A 21,582-nucleotide genomic window follows, 5' to 3' on the forward strand; every position below is an offset into this window, starting at 1 on the left:
AATAAAAGGTCAACTTACATATGCAATATGAGAGATATTGTCTTTGGAAAATTAAATTTTTTTTTTGGCTGCCTACTATTTTTCTCAAGTAAATTTATCATACCAGCACAGTTCCTTGAATAAAAGTGTAAATCCTGACTAGTTTATGTTTGGTATTTTTATTATAAAAAAACCAAAGAAAGAAAAAAAAGATAACTGATAACAATTAAAAACTGATAGAAACAAAATAAATTATTATATCTTAAAAAACTTATTCAAACCGATAATTAAAAGTTATAAATTGCGCAGCTTTTCGCGGTTTATATTGCTTTTACGTAAAAGTATAACGCTTGGGTACATAAAACAGTCTCATTACTACCACTTAACCAAAAAACTTTCTTTTACTAAATAGATAATAACACCAGAACAAAAGTTCGTAAAAATACCTTTTTATTAAGATGTAGGAGGAGGTAGGACACCAGCAAGCAAAAAACATAATATATAAACTTTAAAGCCTTCAATGAAACTCCACTTTATAATAACCTTTATTCTTAAGTGCTCTAATCCTATAAAAATCTTGATCATCCTAAACCCATTGCATGGAAAAGAACAGATAAAAGTGAGTAAGCGGTTTATTAGTAAAAAAAGAGATGTGGCATCGTAATTTTAAAATAAAATTACTATTTATTAATCGAAAAACTGTTCTACTTAATAGCACGTGACCTAACACGTGATAAGTCAGCTTAAAGTTTTTCTTTAGTGCTATGATGTTTGTGATTTCAAACGTTTTACTTATTACTTCCTTGCAATGTCTAACTCGTTGCTTCGCGTAAGAAGGGCAGTTCCGTTGTACTTTCGCTTTTGTATTTCACAAAAGTCTTCTTTGAAGTTTATTAGAAATTATGAAAAGTTATCGGTTGCGGCTTTTAATAAAGTTAAGGCTTCGGGTTATCACAGCAGTTCTATTGCAAATTTTCGGGCGGGTATCAAGGTTTGTTATTTTTTTTATCATCCCGTAAAAATTTTATTATGATAACTTATGCATTCAGCTTAACGAAACCATTCCTGAAGCTCAAGTTGTTGAAGAGATAAAGAAAAATGACAGTGCTTCTAAAGAAAAAATTATAAAAGGTAATTTTTTTTAGTCTACCTTAGTATATTCTTGTTTTACATTATTTAGAATTTTCTTTAAGGCTTTATTTTTTAAAAATAAATTATACCTTACATATAAATTAAAATTTTGAACGTTAAGTTTTTAGTAAGATTTACGAATATTTATATAACGTCTAAAATTTCACTTTAGTTATTATCTATTTTTTTCAGCTATTCCTTATATTTATTAATGAAAATTTAAAAGGAAACGCTGAAAATCTCCAGTTTCAAGCAGAAACGCAACAATTACTTCATATTGTTGCGACTTCTCTTTATTCCGATCGAGAAGTATTCATTCGTGAGTTGATTTCAAACGCTTCTGATGCCCTTGAAAAATTACGTTTCTATAAAGTATTAAAATTTTATTTATAATTTTATTAATTTTTTTTACTTTTTTATTGAATTTTGTTTTTTTAATTATTTTATGTGGTAAATTTTATTTGTTATTTTTTTTTTACTTTTAGTTAATCAGATTAAGAAAAAGTTTGATCAACTTTTTTTTAGTGTCTGTTTTTGTTTTGGAATTTTCATATTCAAATTTTACTTTTACTTTATTATTATTATTGATTTGTGAAAACTACTTATGAATTTTTTTACAAATTTTGAAACACTATAAATTGTTAAATTTTACTTTTGACTATATATATAATTTATTATAAAATCTTTTCGCTTCTTTTTTTGAATTTAATTTGACGAAAAGTGTTTATTTTTTCTTTTATATTGCTTCGTTTACTTTTTTATTCAAATTAATTTTTGTTAACTTTTTAGTTATTTTTTAATTTTTGAAATAATATTTTTATTACATTAAATTTAATTTTTTCAGTTTTTTTTTTCAAAATTATTAATTTTTTATATTTTTAAATTATTTTTTGAATTCTCCTAATCAAAATTTGGTTAGCTTTTTTTTAAAATATTTTTTGTTTATTTAATTTATTTTTGTCAGTTTTTTTTTTAGGTTTCGTTATTTTATTAATTAAATTTCTTTTAAATCTATCTTGTTAGTTCCTTCTAACTTGAGTTTACTTATGATTATATCGTAATGAATATTTGTTTCTCTAAATTTTTTATTCTTTTATTTATCACCATTATAAACTTATTATTATTCTAATATTTAATTTAATAATACATTAATCTTTTTTTAAATATAATAAAATCTTTGAATTTATGAATAATAAAAGTATTTTTTCTTTATATTTATGCTATAATTTATGAATATTAATATTTTTTAGATTTATTTTTTTATTATTCTATTTTATTATATATACTTTTTATGTTCTTGGTACTATTTTTATTATATATAAAAGTTGACTGATGAAGCTGCTAAGGATTGCAGCGATTCACTTTCGATCAGCATTCGCGTTGAACCAGAGAAGAAGATTTTTGAAATTCAGGTTTTTATAAATATTACTTGTGTTTATTATTCTTTAGTTTTATTTATGTATAAATTTTAACATTTATTATAAATTTATTTTAAAATCTGTTTTTTTGTGAGTTTATCATGAATTTAAAACGAAATTAATAAATTTTTATATAAATAAATATAATAAAAAGTAATTTTAAATTATTTTTTTTTAATTTTGTTTTCCAGTTTGTGTTTTGTGTATTAAATATTAATTTTTTAAAATTATGTAAAAACTTTATAATTAATTTAAAACGAAATTAATAACTTTTTTATCAAATTTAAAAACTATAATATTATTTTTTTAATTTTATTCTTGAATTTTTATTTGTGTATTGGAAATTGTATTTTTTTTAATTACATAAAAAAATTATAAATACGTAAAATAAATTTATTAAATATTCATATAAGTAGATTTAAAAAATGGAATCTCAAGTAATTATTTTTTTAATCACTAAATTTTTTATTTGTTTATATCCAAAATAATATATACTACTCCAAATGAAACTAATAAATTATTATATTAATAAATATAAAATGTATTTCAGATTACTATTTTAATTTTATTACTCAATTTATATAATTTATTCTAATTCTATTTTTTTTTAAAAATTAATAAATGCTTTATAACGAACTAAATAGATTTTTATAAAATCTACTGAAATAAAAGTAAATTCAAAATATTATTTAAAAATTTATTACTGAAATTTCTAATGTTTATTTTTGTATTTTTAATTTTCTTGAATTCTAAAAATTATTAATAAAATTTCGGAACTATAATTCTTAATAATTTATTAATTATATAAAGTTTTTATAAATAATTAATATGTAATTTTTTATAAAGAAAATTTTATTTCAATGAATTATTATAATATTCTCTTGTAATTTGTGTGTATAAAATATTTATAATAATATTAATTTTACTAACTTGTTACTCGAAATTCATAAATTTATAATTTTATTAACTTTTGGTATGTTTTAAAATTAATTTATTTAAAAAAATCAACAGAATGTTTTTATAAAACGTTATTATTTAATTTTAATAATTCTTCAACGTTTTTTCTAATATTTGTAGACTTTCATAATGAAAAATACTTCTTTGGAATATATAATTTTATAATTTTCTTCTATTTTGCTTTATAATTTTTTCAAAAATAACTTTTTAACAAATTTCTACATTCTTTTTACATAATACATTCTTAATAAAAGTTTTTAATTAATATTTTATATTTTAATCTTTTTTTATAGTGTTATTAAATTTTTGTAGACTTTTATAATAAGTTATACTTCATTAGAAATTATTATTTAAATTTTTTTCAAAATTTCATATAATTAAAATAGTTGAAAAGACTTTATATATAAAACGTAAGAAACCATCTTTATAATTTTTTATAATTATTTTTATTATTTTATTTTTTTTTAAAGTTATTTTTTAATTTTGCGAACTTGTACTATAAAAATTACTTCATTAGAAATATTATTATGAACTCTATTTACTTTTGGTTCTTTCTAAATTACTACAGACTTTTTATTAAAACATAATTTATAATAATTATTTTTAGTTTTTCTAATTTTATGAACTTTATTATAAAAAACACTTTATAAGGACTAATAAATATAATTCTTTATAAAAATTATTCAATTAAAAATTTGATACAGACCTTTTCTTAAATAGTAATGCGACATAATTATGTATAATTTTTACTAATTAATTAGTGTTATATTGAATTTTTAAAGTTTTTTTTTCTAATTTTTGCAGACTTTAATATAAAATTTATTACAGACTTTTATATAAAAACGTAGTGAATAATAATTTTTTTTTTTACTTCGAGTATTTATTATAGTTATTTTGCTTTTTTTGAAGTAATTTTTCTAATTTTTCTGACTTTGTTATGAAAAGTACTTTATTTGAGTTTATATATTATTATTATATTATGGAATAAAGTTGTACAAATTTGTAAATTTAAAAGAAAATTTTATTTTCCATCAGAATTTATTTTATTTTTTTATTTTTCTTAATATTGTAATGATTTTACTTTTCCATGAAGATAATAATTTTTTCAACTTTTAGATTTTATTATGAAAAGTAATTAATATTAACTATTAAATTTACTTTTATTTTATTATTTTAAAGAAATGTTTATTTTGAGATTTGCAAAGTGTACTATAGAAAGAAAATAATTATAAGTTTTCCGATTTATTATTTTATTTTTTCCTTTGTAAGTTAGTATGTAATTATTTAAATAAAAAAGTTATGTATAAAATTTCTCTTATTTTTAAATTTATTTTTTTATAGTAATTATATTTACTTTTATTTAATTAATAATTTTCTTATTATTATTGCGCAAAGATAATTTTTATATTTTTAGTTAATAAGAAATCGCAGTCTTCATGAAAAATAAAGTTATATATTTAAATTAATTAAATTTTTTTAGTTTCCTATTACTTTCTATTACCTTAAATTAATTTTTTGAGGCTTTTTTTTTTTGTAAAAATGCATTTACTTTGTTGTTCATTTTGATCCGAAAACTATTATAGCATATAAATATAAATTAGTAATCTATAAATTTAAATTAAAAAACTAAAAATTATTTTAGCAAATGGATAATTTTTTTATTATCAACTAAAAAAAAATTTGGATTTTTTTTTTTAGTTCTACATTTTGACTATTTTTAGTTCTATATTTTCCTTTTTAGAACTTTTTATATTTTTTTGTAATAATTTTGATTTAAAGAAATTATTCATTATAATTTGAAATATATTTAATGTAGAAAATTTTGGAAAATAATTCTTTCTTTTGTATATAAATAAATACTTTTTTATATGATGTTTACAGAATCTATTTAGATTTATAAAATTACGTACATTTTTAAGTGAATTAAAAATTGTTAGTTACTAATTGTATTAAATATTTTTCCAAATACAATTTTATATAATTATTTTAATTGATTTTTGTTTATAGAAATTACGTTTTAATAATTAAAGTAATTTTCTTGTTTATAAATTTATTACTGATAAAATAATTTTTGAATTTTCTTATAATCAACATTTTTTATAATTTTTTATAGATATATATTATGGAAAGTACGTTTTAATAATTTTTTTATATTATTACTAATGATTTATTAATAAATTTGACTGAATTTATATCACTTTTACGTTTATTTTCATTATTAGTAGCAAACTGTTTTTGTTAATATTGTAGGAAAATAATAATTTTTTTTTGAATTAATTTTTTTATGGGATTAAATGTTATAATTAATTTAATTTTTATTTTAATAATATATAATATTTAATCTTTTACTGAAAAATTTAATTATAAACTTTATTATAAAAATTCCAACTTTAAATAAAATCATCATCTTTATGAAAAAAGGGAAAAATATTTTATTTTATTCAAATTATCAATTAAAAATTTATTTTTTCTTATGACGTATAGTTTTTCCTGTTAAATAAAATATAAAAAGTTTTTATTTTAGTTAAAAAGAAAAAAAATATTTTAATTTTATTTTGTATTATTAATTTTTCTTCACTTTGTTATATTTTTTTTGAAAAAGAGAAGTTTTATAGTAAACCATATTTTTTATTTTCTGAATTATTTTAATTATTTTTACATAAAAAAAATTTCCTTTTTTATTTTATAGAGAAGAAGAATTTTATAATGAAATATTTATTTTGTCTTTTTTACTTTTCTTAATATTTTATAGATTATTTATATTAGTTTGTTTTTTTAAGAACTGAACGCTTTTTATTACTAATATCGATTATAATTTTACTTTACTTTTTTTGCTTTATAATAAAATATAAATGTTTTAGTTTTGCTTTCTTTTTTGAACTTTTATTTATAAATTATTATAATTACTAAAATTTTTTAACTGCTGAACTTTGTTTACTGCATTTTATAAATTTTCATTATTTATATTTATTTTATTAGAAAATTTTAACTTTTAATATTTATTTTTTTACTTTATAAGATTTTATTTATTTTCAAACTATCGAGTATAAATTATATTTATATTTTTTATTCAGGATAACGGTGTTGGGATGACGCGCGAGGAACTTATTCAGAATTTGGGCACTATTGCTCATTCTGGCAGCAAAGCATTCTTGAATAAATTAAAAGGGACCTTTATAAAATTAAATTGACTTTTTGTTGTTAAAATTAATTTTTATACGAAATTATTTATCGGTTTGATAAATTATTTATTATTTTTTTCGAGAAAATGTAAAAAGTTGTGTGGATTATTGACGTGTTTATTAAAAGAAATCAATTTATAGTTTTTTTTTGGGAAACCACTTTTTTATAAGACGTTTTATATTATTTCGGAAGGAATTAAAATATATTAATCTGAATAAAAAGTCAATAGAAATTTTATACGAATCTATTAATTTTAGTATATCTGAGTGACAAAAACTTGATATTTTTTATAAATTTTACTGTTTGATATTAATTTTTATATGAATTTGTAGAAAATTTAAAATTTTTTATTTTATTTTTAAAAAAGTTATATTTTATGCGAGTCATTATTCATTTCCTCTTTTTTTTGAGTATTATTTTTTATGGAATAGTAAATAATATAATATTATAACGAATTAAACAAAATAGTTTATGAGAAAATCTAATTATTATACGTTATGATTAGTGAAATCATAAATATGATAGGAATTCTTATTAAATTTTTGTATATATTTTCTAACTTAAATATAATTTTTTTATGAAATGATAAATTATTTTAAGAATAATGAATAGTTTACTAAATTTTTAAAAAAATAATTAAGTTATTATTTGGAAGAAGTAAAATTTCTTTTAAAAATATAATGAAAATGTATACGATTCTACTAATTTATTAAAAAAATTAATTATTATTTATTTTAAATTTGGTTTATTACAATAATATATGTTTATTTTATTTTTATCTTGAATATCATTATAACGAGCTTTTAAAGTTTTATAAACTTTTTGTCTAGTAATAAATTTTTTTATGATTATATAACTTTTTAAATAGTTATAAATTGCATATTTAATATTTTATTCAACGGAACTTGATATTGAGTTTTACTTTAAAATTTAATTTTATGTAGTTTTGAAATTTATTATGCAGTTTTGTTTACTAAAATGAATGAAGTTTATTTTTTTAATATAATTTTTTTGTAAGCCTATAAACTTTAATATATAAAAATTTGTGTTTAATACTAGAAGATAAAAGTTTTATATCAAATTTTTTCTACTTTATTTAAGGCTTAATTATTAATATTTTTTATTAATATATTTTATTATTATAAATTGATTACATCAAATTTATAAAACACTTTTTTTCTTGTACGTAATAAGTCAATGATTTTTATTTTATTTTTAAATTATATTTTCTTCTATCGAATTTGCTTACAATTTTTATTTCCAGAAAATTTTTTTTTATTGCAATGAAATTTTTATATTTTTTTTTATATTAATGAATTTTTAATTTTTATGCAAATGCATCCTTTTTATAAAATTTTTTTGACAACAATTTTTTATATTTAAAATTTTTGAAGTTTTTTCTTTTATTTGATAATAACAAAAATTTTAAAGTTTTATATATATTCCTAAAGATGTACTATTTTTTATAATTGGCTTGTATAAAAATATTTCTATTTATTTTATTGAATTTGTTAAAACTTTTTTATTAGCAATTTTGTAATTTTTTATTATTCCATAACAATTTTATATCTATTATTTATTTATTTATTTATTAATAAAAATTTATTTTAAATATTTTTTAATTGCATTAATTTTTTTTAGTATATTTTTATAATTATTATTTAAATTATCATTATTATAAATTAATTTTTAGTAACAACTTTATATAATTGTCTTTTTCTATACAATTTTTTTATAGCAATCTATCTCTATTTTAATTTTTTTATTATATAATTGTTTATTAATATCTCTTTATAAATTTTTTTTAATCGAATTATATTAACTATTTTACTGGTAACAATTTTCCAATTTTTTTTTTTTTAATGTTCATGATTTTGAATTTATTATTAAATTATTTATCTTATCATTATATTATTACTGTTTATAATTTTCTTATTAATAACAAGAATATGAATTTTTATTCTATTATTATATATTTTTACTAATTTTTTAATTTTTTATTTAATTCAATTTTATTATACATCCAGATTTAATAGCGCTGCAATAAAATTTTATAATTTTTACTATTAAGTTTATGATAAATTTTTATTTATATTTATTATTAATGTTACTCAATTGTATTGTTTGTAAATACATTTTTAATAGTAATTTTATAAAATTTCTTTATTTTTTAATTTTTTATTATAAATTTAGATTCTTTTTTTTAATATTTTAAAATTTATTATCGAGAATTTTATAGTTTTTTTAATATAAATTTACATAAAAAATTTATTTATAATATTTTTTATGTAATATAATCTTTTTTTTGAGTTTATTGTTGGGCAGTTTCATAATTTTCTTTGAATAGAATCTGGAAAATCCAGCGAGGGCATTATTGGGCAGTTTGGCGTCGGATTCTACTCCACCTTTATGGTGGGAAATTCCGTAACGGTGCGTTTACTAGAATTATTATATAGATTTATACGAATTGTATTATTTCTATATTTTTTCTTATTTTATAAAATCTTTTATATTTTATTATAAATTTATATATATTTTTTAATATTTATTCTAACATAAACTTTATCATAATTATTATTAATAACTTTATAAATCCAATTTATCTATATTCTTTATGTTATTATCAATATAAAACTTTAGATAATTATTTTTATTTTCAACTTTTTATATTTATATATAAAATTTTATTTTGATAATTTATTTTTTAAAAAAAAACTGTAAACTGTTAAATTATTAATATTTTTATTTATAACAATTTTAATTTTTTTTATTTTATATTAAAAATTTTTATTAAAATATTTATTTTTATTAAAATTTCAGTTTTATATTTTTTTTCTTTTTATAATTTATTAAACAATTTTACATTTTTATTATTATTATAGTATAACGGAAATTTTTATATTCAAAATAATTTTAATATATTTTTTTGTTGTTATTGTTATAATGAAGCTTAAGAGGATAATTTTTATTTATAATATAATTTTTTTTAATATAAAATAAATAAAAAATTTTAAAATTATTATCATTTTTAATTTTATTTATTTTTTTTTATATAATTAATTTGTATATCTTCATAAAAATTTACATTTTATTATGAAGTTTTCTTTATTATAAATTTTATTTATGAATTATTATAATATTAAATAATCTATTTTCTTTTAATTTCTAAAGTTGACTTGAAAATTCGACTTATAATTTAATATAAACTTATTATATTATATTTGTTATATATTTATTTTTTATTGTTATATTTTTTTAATTATGATTTTCAATGTAAAGTTTTATATGTTATTGTTATTATTTTATCTTTAAGGATTTTTTTTATATTTTTATGATTTTATTTGAAATATTTTTTTAAGTTTCTTTAGTAAATCATATATTTTATAAAAACGATTTAGTTTTATAACAATTGTATTTTTTATAAGTAAAAATATAATGTGTTTTGTATTATTTATCATTAAAAACATATTTTATAAAAATTTTTTAATTTTTTATTATAAATTCTTAATTTAAACTTTTTTATTATGACTTTTTGGTAACTAGCATTTTTTGTATAATATTATTTTTTTTTAATATATTTTTATGTATTATCAATGTTTTATATATTTCTATTTTCTAAGACCTTCATTTTTTTTATATTATTTTTTCATATAAAATAATGTATAATTATTTAAAATTTCTAATAATTTTATTAATAGAAAAGTTTTATATATCATATTGGATGATCTTTTTATATAAATACTATTTTTTTTAAGGTTTATACAAAATCTTCTTTGCCGAATAGTACAGGATATTGTTGGAAATCAGATGGAACTGGTCTACTTTTATAATAAACTTATATTAATAAAAAAAATATAATTAATGAGTAAATCTAGTCGAAAAGTTTTTATATTTTAATATTATCTTTTGTTTATAATAAAATTTATAAAATTTTTTATAATGAAAAGTTATATAAAAAAATTGGTGTAATTTTTATTTTTTTATGAAACTTTAGAGAAATATTAAAAAATATTATTTAGATGGGATTACTATTATTATAATTATTAGTTTATTAGTACTTTTTATATATTTTTATTAATCTTAAAAGGAAATGTAGAAAATATTATCTGTCGGGATAATAATTTTTTATATATATTTTTTATTTTTCCCATAAACTATATAGGAAATTAAATTAAAGATTATTTTCATGGAAATTATTATTATAATAAGTAGAATTTTATTAGTAATTTTTTTTATAATTATAACAAACTCCAAAGGAGTTTTAAAATATTATTTTATGGGTTTATTATGATAATAATTATATATTTTTTATATTTTATATATATATATATATATATTAAATCTATAAACTTTTTTTTGTATAAATTTTGTAAACTTTTATAAAATACAAAAAATAAAATTTATATTAAGTTATTAATATTACATTTTTTGTTTTTTTTTTAACGTTTTTTTATATATTTTTATTAAAGCTAAAAAAAATTAAATAATATGTTATTTGTATGGAATTATTAATTTTTAATTTTTTTTATTATAATATTTTTTTTATCTATATTGAAAACTTTTAAGGAAATTATAATAATTAGAATAAGTATTATTTATATAAGAATTTTCTTTTATAATTTTTTTTTCATTTTTTATAAAGTTTATATTTACTCTGTCTTGTTAGGAACTTATTCGATTTCCGAAGCTGAAAATGTTGATGAAGGCACCACAATTATAATTCATTTAAGAGACGATTGTCTTGATTTTGCTAAGGAAAGCAAAATTATTGGTAACTACACTAACCTGATATGAATATATATGTATAATTATAATAATATTGATAATAGTGAATAAATAAGTATAGGATAGTATTAAAAGTTTATACTTTGAAGTAAAAAAGCTTTGGTTATGACTATTATATAAAAGGAATAATTATTTTTTATCCGATTTATACCAAATCCGCTGATTTTTTTTATTTACTATTCATATGAATATATTATTTATAAAAATATTTTTGTTACTAATTTTTCTATCAGTGACTATTTTTTTTTTAAAGTTTCTTATTAAAATATAGAACGTATACATAACAATTATAATTATACTTTATGAAAAGATATATATTATTTTTAAACTTTTCATGGTCTTAATTTGTTATTTCAATAGTTATATATTTGTGGATTTTACTTTTTATTACTTTTTATAAATTTAAATATTAATACTGGAATAACCATTTTTATATATTTTTCTTATATGAACAATCTATATTTTTATTCTTATTAATACAACTTTATTAATAATAATATTATGTTTTTTAAAAGAGTTTTGTAATTTGCTTATATTTTTTTTATTGTTGATAAGTAAAAACTTTTTTAATTATTTTAAACACAAATTTTATATATAAAAATAAAGTTTTTTATATAAGACTTTAAATATAATTATATCTCCTTTCAATATTATTTATAATTCCTATAACGTTTTAACTTTTTTTTTTATAAAACAAATTTTATTTATAAAGTAAAAAAATTAAAATAATAATTATACTTTTTATTATTTGAAAATTGCTGATTTTTAAATTTTACTTATAATACTTTAAAGTTTTTATTTTTTCTCTTTAATATTTTTTCTACCTTAAAAATATTTTTTATATTTATTTGATTTTTCTATTGAATTTATTATTCTAATTATTTTCTATTTTCTACTACTAAAAAATTGTTTTTATTATCGTATAATTTATATATTTTTATTGAATATTTTAAATAATTTTTTACTTTTATTTTTTTATTTTTAATTTTTTTTTACTTTAAAGTTTTTTTTATTTGTTTTTCTTTTAAAAATTATTGTTTTCTCTACTATTCAACAAAATTATATTTAATTAATATATTGAATTATGCCTTATTTTTAGTACTTTTTTGGGTTTCTTATATTTTTTTTATTTACATGTAATTTTATTATTATAACACTATAGTTTTTATATATAACTTTAAAGAATGGAAAATATAATAATAATATTTTATATGAATTGGGCAACTGTTGATTTGTTTTTAGTATATTTATAGTAGTTTGAAATTTTTTATAATTTATTGTTAAATAAATTCTGTTATTTATTAAAAAAAAAAAAAAGTTTTAGTTACATCTAATAAAATAATAGTATTTTTTTATAAATATTGGAATACGCTGATCTCTATATTAATATATATAATAATAGTTACGATATTATAGTATGTTGGAGTCTGACACGTGCTTGTACCACGTGGGGGATCTGTCATTATATCACGTTTCCAAACCACGTGAACAATGTCATTAATAATAATATGAATTTGAATTGCCGTTCTTTTTATTAATTTACTTATAAATATATAGTAAACTTTTCTGAATACTATTTTTTATATAAACAAAGTTTCTATGCTTTTTATTATATATTGATATTTTTTAATATTTTGTATAATTTTATAGCAGCTATAATAATTAGTAAAGATCATACTTGTTTTGAAGTGGATTATAAATTTTATTATAAAATTTAGAAATTTAACAAGTTTTTAGATATAAGAAATTTAGGGATTTTCTTGTTAAATCAATAATTTTAATGATACTAAAAGTGGATAGTAAAATTTATTCTAAAATTTATAAAATTTCAAATTTTTAGATGTTAAAAAGTTGAGAATTTATTTCTTAAAGCATTAATTTTAACGATATTCAAATTTTCTTATGAAATTTAGATCTTGTCAAAAACATGAGCAACTTTGTGGGGTTCCCCGTGACTGTGAATGGAGCAAAAGTGAATACAGTCGAGCCGCTTTGGACCCTCGACCCGAAAAAAGTGACGACCGAGCAACACAACGAGTTCTACCGGTTTATCTCTGCCATGTGGGACACCCCTACATACCACGTGTTGTTTCGCACTGACGCACCAATTGACATTAATGCCCTCCTTTATTTCCCCTCGTCCAATTCCGAGCGCTTCGGCATGGGTCAGATGGACTTTGGCGTTTCCCATTACTCTAAGAAGGTTTATTATTATTATTACTTTTTTTCTAATTTTATTATTATGCAGGTTCTCATCCAAAAGAAACCCGAGAAGCTTCTCCCCACGTGGCTGCGGTTTGTGAAAGGCATCGTGGATAGCGCTGACTTGCCGTTAAACTTGAGTCGGGAACTGCTGCAGGACAGTCGCCTGATTGGGCGCATCAAGAGCGTTCTGTCCAATAAGATTATCAGGTTGATTTTATTCTTTGTGTTCTTGTCCTCTTTTTTAATGACCTTTAGATTTCTTGAGGAGCGTCTCAAATCCGACCCAAAGATGTACGACACGTGGTTTGCTGAGTTCGGCAATTTCATTCGTGAGGGCGTCTGCACCGACTCGGAAAATAGCGTTATTATCATTATTTTATTATTTTTATATATTATTCTTATAATTTCACTATTTATTATAGGCGAACATTGCAAAATTGCTACGCTTTGAGTCTTCCACCAGGCAGGAAGGTGAACTTATGTCTCTCCAAGAGTACGTTAATGCCATGCCGGACAGCCAGAAGGTTACTCTGCTCCTCTCATTGCTGCTCTGCCGCCTGAGTTGTTCCTTATCCGCGAATAGGAAATTTATTACATCTCAGCTTCCGATCGGAAAACTGCTGAGTCCTCTCCGTATTTGGAAGCCTTTAAGGACCATACGGTTTCCCTACTGACTGTTTATATTTTTATTATCATATCATCGACCTGTTTGCAGGTCTTGTTTTCGTATGAGCCGTTGGATGAGATCGTCATGACAAACCTTCAAAAGTTTGCTGGAAAACCGCTCAAATCCGTGGAGTCTTCCGATGTTCGTTTTTTGCTTGCTTTGATCATTATTGCTACTACTATTATTATTTACATTACAACTTGTGAAGGGGCTAAGCAGCGAGCAACTTCCGGAAAAGCAGGACCACGTGGATGAGGCGTGCCGCTGGTTTCAGGACGCCTTGGGGCCACAGGTCACAAGTGTGAAGCCCTCGCGCCGGCTCTCGTCCTCTCCTGCGCTGGTGGTCGACCACGAATCACCCGCCATGCGTCGTATTCTCCGCCAGATTGATTCGTTCTGTTTTTACCTTGACTCGGTTTTTATTTGATACTCACGTGCTCCAATCAGGAAGCGGACACGTGCTATAAAAGTGAATTTCGAGATTAATTTGAATCACGATCTTATCAAGAATATATTAGAACTCAGAAATAAAGATGAAGCGCTCGCTCGTCATCTTGCCTTACAAGTCTTTTTATATTCTTTTGTTTTTTTATATAAAGTTTAATATATTATTAATAAAAGGTGTTTAATAACGCGTTGATCTCGGCTGGATTAGTAGATGATCCCCGTTCTTTACTTCCTTCCATCAACTCTTTATTGGAAGCTATCACTGTATTTTTTTTTCTCATTAATATTATAAGGAATAATTGATTTTTTTATAATCCCAGAAATTAACTGAAGTAAAGAAAAACTAATTGGAATTGAAAATTCTTAGATTTTTGAGACATTAAAAAATTTTTCCCACAACCTTTTTATACCTTTCTACTGAAGTTTAGTTGTTTGCCTGAATTTTGTTTATAAACCAAAAATGCGTTTCCTTTATCATAAGTTGTTGTTTTGTAACGAAATGTACATATTTAGGCTGGTAAACATTTGATTTAGTTAGCAAAAAGTATACATGTTTTTTTTATAACTTAGTATTAATAAAAGCCTTCCGCGGAGGACTGGGCGGAGGTTCAAATTCTTTAACTCTTACTTTGCGCCAAAAGCAACTCCCCTTGCACTACAATAGACGCTTGGAGCCGTTATTATTCGGTCAACCATGACATACGCGTCTCTTTCTAGGCTCGACTTACTAGCAATGGTCTCGTTTTTTCATACTACTATGTCTGCTAACGGTTGAATCGTGGTCTGTTAGAATTATGGCTAACATTTTAAGACTTCCGGTAGAGCCCCCTGATTACCGTTTTTCCACGCAATGCTTATAAAACTTGTGCACGGTTTAATGAGCACACTAGTTGAATTACTAGTAGTAGATTAGCTCGACTACGACACAGGGGATGGCGCACGCTATTGCCAACAGCGGGATCAGGGCTAGGATCAAAAGGCAAAATATTTATGAGACTGCTTTAACACGGGCTCAAGCCTAACTTGCCCGATGTTACTCTGTTGAGAGCTTTTGAATTCAGTGTTTTCTTTTTGACTTCAATGAGCCTCAGGAGAGACCGTTCGTAATAATAAAAGTTATTTTGTGAAGGTAAAAACATAACTGATCTTATTTAATAAAAGTAGGTTCCTTATTCTTGTTTTTATTTCTCTAATGTTAGCGTTGTTAGAGTTCGGTGCTACTGCTATCAAAAATACTAGGGCTATACTGTTCTTTCTTCTGTACTAGTTTGTATCACTGACTCTGAGTGTGTCAGAATCAACTTGGAGTTTTGAATAATATAAAAACTTTATAATTCGAATTCGTTGAATATCAAACAAAACAACTAAGAATTCATCTTTTATCTCTTTGGTGAACGCTGAGTACTTCGCTGATTTCTACGGTGTGAAGGCAAGAGTATGACGCCGGTAAGCGGGTAATGCCGAATATATTACACATATTACACATAAGAGTAACAAATGTTTAACTCCTCACACAAAAACTATTCAATAAGCTACCATTATTCTCGTGCTAAAAGAGCGTATCAACATGGATAAAAATAAACCCACTACAGGATTTAACTACTACTTAGTTTTTATTAAGCAGTTCTTTCAGGTCAAACCAGAATAGTTAATATTATATTTTTTTTAAGTTCAAATTTTTTTTTAAAAAAAAATTACAAGAATCTTACCGCACAATTGACTTAATGAAAAATATTGTAGTCTTGCAAAATAAATATATAATTTAAAGCTTAGAATCTTCTGAGCGACCTTCTTAGCCTTTTTAGGTTTATGTTAATTTTAGTTTAAGTAATAAATAGATGCTTTCAAGCTTCAAACCTAAACTTTAAAAAAAAAAGGGAGAAAAAATGAAACACGATGCAAAAGCTCAAGACTTTCAAATAAATACCCAAAAGCTAAAAAGAAAAAAAAGTATCTATCTTTTATTTAATTAAATTGGAATTTAAGGTCTCTAGTGTAGAAGCCTCTTTATAAAAACTGCTCAGAGTTTTAATATATTCCATTGCGTAATTATTACTATCGCACCTGTAAAAAAATTAGTACAAAAAAAATAAAAATAAAATGTAAAATTATTTTTATAATAGTTACAAACGATAAAGGGACTCTTTATACTGTATAATACTTCTCTGGAGTAGGCGAAGTATACTCATATGGTTCAAATCATTATCCTAATGAAAATCGCCAGGCAATTTGAATAGAAAAGAGAACTCAAAGCAAAACTTCTTGCCTTTATATATCTACCGTGGCAGTTGAATATGTGGAAACACCACGTCAAGTAAAACTCTAGATGGACAGTGGAGTCGAGAGCCTCGCTGGTATAGGCCAGAAGTTTGACTACGTAAGAAGGATGCAGGGCCTTCAAAATTTAGAAATTTTATTTTACGGGTAGAGCAGCTAACGGGTGGTGGCTAGCTAACCTGAACAGTGGGCAGTATGTTTTCCAACGGGATGGACTCAACCACGTGCTTTATAAAAGGCTTTTCATTCAAGCGAAACGCCATGCTGAGTGACTTGTGGTACTCCTGGTCTTGGAGTAAAGATAGAACACGCGCAGGAGTGACGTCCGGGTCGAGATCGAATGGATCAAACGTGGCCCGCTCATCTACCCACAAAAAATCATTAGAAAGGCGCGAAATCATTGAAAGGGAGGGGCATACCAAGTGAGTATATAAGCAGCCCTTCAGTGGTGCAGGCTGCCCAGCTGCAACCGGTGGGCGAGAACCGAACGCTTTTGACCTGAATTTCCGGCCTTGTCCGCCTGGAGCTCAAGTCCCCCTTGGCCACGCCGGGCAGGTAGAGATCGTAGCGACCTTCCTCCTCGCTATCCTCGGCGTGGTCAATGGTCTGCAGGGGGCCGGCCTCAGTCATAAACTGCATGAATAACAAAGTAAAAGAGTGAATAGCACAATCAAGCTGACAACTCGCCTTGCTATTGAGCTTTTCGCTTATACCATCCAGGCTCTGATTTTTGGAAACTCTGAACTTCTTCAATAGAACTTTCTGGGAGAGCTCGTAAATGCAGACATATCTGGATTTCCCGCCAGCCACAAGACAGCGCCCGTCTGCACTGTAACAAAGACCAGTGAAACATTTGCCTGACCGCAAAAAAAAATTGCCATGACCAGCCATCGGGTAATAACGTGGTTTCTTATACCAGAAGGGTTATTATTAGAAGAAACGAGATCGCTTTGCTTTCGACCGGTGCCTATATCGCGTCGGCAGTTCAGCGATCCTGACTGTCGGTTATCGCTCAAATCCCAGATGGTAAGATCGCCATCTAATAATTTTATAATCAATAATAATGACATTAATAATAATTTTACCCAAAGAAGACACGCAAAGTTCGCCGCCGTCGGGTCGTAAAGCAAGGGCTCTTACGTCGGACTTATGCACCAAAACTTCGGGGGTTCCTTTGCGCTCAAAAACGTCCCAAACACGCACAGAATGATCCCACGAGCCGCTGTATAGAACCGGCACGGATGGGCTGAACTCGAGACACGTCACCGGGCCCTCGTGGCCTAACCTCACACATTATTAAAATTGCGACCAACAAATAACAGCAACGAACCAGTAAGAAGTTCCACAAGGTGACCTGTGCGAACAGACCAAACAAATATCTCAAAGGTATCGAGGGAGCCCGCACAGACGATGTCCCCGCTGACATCTATAGCGAGCTTATAATAATAATAAAATATAAAATAGTCCAAAGGAGCGCCGAAAAATGTATAACCCACGCGATACCGATAAAAACTGAACAGGCGACGGGCTTGTAAAAGTTCTAAAGTTCCTGTAGCGCATAAGATCAAAGGCGCGGACCGTGCCGTCCAACGAGGAAGAAAAAATAACTTTGTCTCTCGGACTAAACCGAACACTACAGGCCAAGTCGTCAGATAATAATATTGTAATATAATAGTAATGCAAAACCCAGTAACAGCCGCTGAATGCTCTTTAAAAGTAACGAAACAAAATCCGGACCGAGTGTTCCATACTTTCACTTTAGAATCATCGCCGCCAGTCACGATATACTGACCGTTCGAAGAGAAGTCCAGCACATTCATATCATAAAAATGACCTGCGCGCAAGTAGTGAGGAGTAGGAAACAACCAGAAAGCAAAAAAAAGATGCCTTGTTGCTTCAGTATAAAAGTCTCGCTCTTCCATTCCCAAACAAGGAGTTGGCCAATCCGAGAGCAGCCAAATGCAAGCCAGTCGCCGCTCGCGTTGATAGCCACCGAACTGACACGCCTCTGAGAAATGCTATCCGATAGCATCTCAGCAATACCAGACACGTATAGAAAGTATGGCTTAACCTCAGAAAGTGGATCCCATTGGGTACAGGAAGTTCGTAAATGCCAAACAAACCGGAACTAAAGCCGACGACCAGGAGCTGAAGGGTTGGATGAAAAGCAGACGAGGTGACCTGCGCGTGCTTTTCAAAGTAAAACTTTTTCTCCAGCGACCACTTCAAAGTCGAAATGCCTTGTAAAAATTAAGTTTTGATAAAAAATAATAGTAAAAAAAATTAAATGCTAAAGAAAACCATCAGAGGACAAATTTTTCCATGTAAACAGAGCCCCATCCTTACTGATGGTGTAAACCTAATAATAATTATAATTATGATAATAATAAAATGAATATGAGAGTACGTATTCCATGGAGACCGCAAAAAAAACATTGACCACCGAATTTCTATGACCTGTTAACGTTATAGGAGTGAAATCCTCGACCGGATGCGCAGTGTATATGCGCGCCGTCATATCTTTGGAACCAGTAATCAATAGCCTTAAAAAAATTTTTATTATACTTTTACTATAATTATTAACAATATTATATTTAACTTGCTATCCCCCGACCAGTTGACGGAAGTGAGAGCATCATGATGGCCAGTGTATTTTCGATGAAGTATGAATGGAGCGAATTCCTTGCAGAGAGAAGGAGATCTCCAAACCTATTTTACTAAGTTTGTAAACTCTCCTCAGCGCTATAACTAATTACCTGTAGTTGTTTCCCAATAGCAACAGCAAAGAATCTATCAAAAAAGTAAAGATTATCAAACAAAAATTTACTACAAGTTTTTAAAAAAAATAGAAAGTAAGTAAATAAAAGATTATAATATTTAAAAATAATTAAAAAAATTTTTAATAACTGAACCTGCCATCTGGGCTAAATTTAATATCGGAAACTTTGTTTTTAAAGTTAAAGTCACTTAAGACAACCCCTTTACAGTAGTTTACTAATAGAGCTCTTCCATCTAAAGAAATTTAATCGTAAATAGGATTTACTTCGAGATATATAAATAAAATAAAAATTTAAAAAAAAACCAAGGTCAATGGAAATGAGTAGACTTCCGTTAGGAGACAAAGCTATACGATAAATATCTTTATTGTTTTCACAAGGGAGGGTAACTACTTTATTGCTGAATAATGGTATTAGTGGACAAGAATTAATAATTATAATAATAATAAAACATACTTTACAAGATCAAATATGGAAAGGCGATTTCCCACCGGACTAATAACTTGATTTCCATCAGAAGTGAATAGAAGGTTTCCGCCTTTATAAACTGTTCCGCATAAGTTTAAAAACTAAACGTCATACATATTAGTGTACTAAAAATAATAAGACAAGTATATTTGTATTACTTATAAATAAAAACAAAAGCAACGTAAGACAAATTTAACCTGAAACCCAAACTTCATTCCCTAATTGAAGTTATTGGAGAACTTCGACCAAAAACTGATAATTAAAACTAAGGTTTCTGCACGTGGCAACCACCATGTGCTTTTTCCATATAGTTGTAATTTAAATTATATCTCTTGTTTTGTAATCTTCTCAGTAATGACAGTTTATTGATAGTTTATATTAATTATAGTTAAATTTAGCTCCTGTATAAATTAAAAGATTTTTAGCCACATTAGAATGGATATTAAAATAAACCTTCTCAGCGAGCTAAAAGCTGAAATATTAATACCACCTCCCATTTATGTGAATGGTCTACACGTTACCCAAACTACTACAGTGCCCAATAAATTTTAATAATTGAGTAAATTAACCTTCAAGTAGTTTTCCCTTCTCATAAGGAGGTTAAGACACAAAACTTCCACTAGTGTGTGTTCTACCGAAAAGCTAAAAAACTATGAAAAAATAACTCACCCTTTCGGTATTTGACCTGGTGCGATGGGAAACAACTAAATACAAAATAACTTTGAACGGGACAAACAGGGATAGGTTATATCTCTCTTTGTCTTCAAAAAAGTGACCATTAAACTATATACATATGTTATGCGATCAATGTTCAGATAAATCGTTGAAAAAATTATCACCCGTAGACTACATCTCTCATTTTGGCCGAGGCGAATGAGAGGTGAGGGTGAGTTGAACGGGAAGTACCCAAAGGGTTTATCAGATCTAGTTAATACGCCTCTTTGTTTAAGGTCAAGTGGAAGTGGAGTCCTCCTTGTTAAGCTTAGCTGCCATTATTTCTCGCGCCCCTCTAATCATCCTCAGGAGAACCTGAACAGGTTAAATACATCTGATTCCCACGCGCGCCACTTATAAATTATAATAAAACCAGTGCAGTCATGAGACAGTACCAAATGATAGCTAGGAAAAAGGGGGCCCTTCACTTAGACCTGGTGAGTTTTTGGGGAAACGATGTTCCCCCTATTCAGTGCTGACAAAGTAAAATGAGTTATTCACTTAACTTTATGTTTACCAATTGATAAGTTTTAAAACAAGCGTAGGCCAAGTAATCTGTATGTAATGGGTTTTG

At 24.5% G+C, this 21,582-nt stretch overlaps 2 protein-coding genes across 2 annotated transcripts; one reads left to right on the forward strand and one right to left on the reverse strand.

Annotated features, from left to right (window-relative positions):
- Positions 1 to 795: 795 nt before the first annotated feature.
- LOC135119895 (TNF receptor-associated protein 1 homolog, mitochondrial-like) lies at positions 796 to 15,167 on the forward strand. The gene is made up of 18 exons (XM_064044272.1): positions 796 to 970; positions 1,029 to 1,110; positions 1,337 to 1,482; positions 2,436 to 2,522; positions 6,560 to 6,651; positions 9,014 to 9,098; positions 10,424 to 10,484; positions 11,335 to 11,439; positions 13,367 to 13,656; positions 13,702 to 13,865; positions 13,914 to 14,019; positions 14,081 to 14,182; positions 14,242 to 14,319; positions 14,374 to 14,466; positions 14,534 to 14,718; positions 14,773 to 14,890; positions 14,947 to 15,036; positions 15,093 to 15,167. Exons 5-18 carry the CDS (start codon positions 6,575 to 6,577, stop codon positions 15,117 to 15,119), a joined length of 1,581 nt encoding a protein of 526 aa, XP_063900342.1. The 5' UTR covers positions 796 to 970; positions 1,029 to 1,110; positions 1,337 to 1,482; positions 2,436 to 2,522; positions 6,560 to 6,574; the 3' UTR covers positions 15,120 to 15,167.
- Positions 15,168 to 16,733: 1,566 nt separating this feature from the next.
- On the reverse strand, positions 16,734 to 20,369 carry LOC135119904 (uncharacterized). Its single transcript, XM_064044283.1, has 20 exons — positions 20,283 to 20,369; positions 20,132 to 20,226; positions 19,962 to 20,061; positions 19,806 to 19,839; positions 19,649 to 19,758; positions 19,457 to 19,592; positions 19,351 to 19,408; positions 19,121 to 19,289; positions 18,937 to 19,067; positions 18,736 to 18,883; positions 18,553 to 18,682; positions 18,380 to 18,485; positions 18,135 to 18,329; positions 17,966 to 18,088; positions 17,737 to 17,906; positions 17,469 to 17,682; positions 17,229 to 17,413; positions 17,039 to 17,167; positions 16,900 to 16,979; positions 16,734 to 16,836 (listed from the first exon to the last, which is right to left on the reverse strand). The coding sequence occupies exons 6-20, from the start codon at positions 19,565 to 19,567 to the stop codon at positions 16,734 to 16,736; spliced, it is 2,052 nt and encodes a 683-aa protein (XP_063900353.1). The 5' UTR covers positions 19,568 to 19,592; positions 19,649 to 19,758; positions 19,806 to 19,839; positions 19,962 to 20,061; positions 20,132 to 20,226; positions 20,283 to 20,369.
- Between the last annotated feature and the right edge of the window lie 1,213 nt (positions 20,370 to 21,582).

The sequence above is a fragment of the Zophobas morio genome, unplaced genomic scaffold (genome assembly GCF_036711695.1).
Source record: "Zophobas morio isolate AGI-343-1 ecotype UQ-CSIRO unplaced genomic scaffold, CSIRO_AGI_Zmor_V1 ptg000314l, whole genome shotgun sequence".
Taxonomy (NCBI): Eukaryota; Metazoa; Arthropoda; class Insecta; order Coleoptera; family Tenebrionidae; genus Zophobas; species Zophobas morio.

What these genes read in the sequence shown, in the direction of transcription:
- LOC135119904 (XM_064044283.1), bottom strand. Translation starts at nt 19,567, where the DNA reads ATGACGGCGCGCATATACACTGCGCATCCGGTCGAGGATTTCACTCCT. An exon ending in CCTTGTGGAACTTCTTACTG is followed by an intron (nt 18,330 to 18,379) that starts GTTCGTTGCTGT and finishes GTGTGAGGTTAG; the next exon opens with GCCACGAGGGCCCGGTGACG. An exon ending in TTCTAATAATAACCCTTCTG is followed by an intron (nt 17,907 to 17,965) that starts GTATAAGAAACC and finishes TTTTGCGGTCAG; the next exon opens with GCAAATGTTTCACTGGTCTT.
- LOC135119895 (XM_064044272.1), top strand. Translation starts at nt 6,575, where the DNA reads ATGACGCGCGAGGAACTTATTCAGAATTTGGGCACTATTGCTCATTCT. An exon ending in GCATTCTTGAATAAATTAAA is followed by an intron (nt 6,652 to 9,013) that starts AGGGACCTTTAT and finishes TTTTCTTTGAAT; the next exon opens with AGAATCTGGAAAATCCAGCG. An exon ending in AATCCGTGGAGTCTTCCGAT is followed by an intron (nt 14,467 to 14,533) that starts GTTCGTTTTTTG and finishes CAACTTGTGAAG; the next exon opens with GGGCTAAGCAGCGAGCAACT.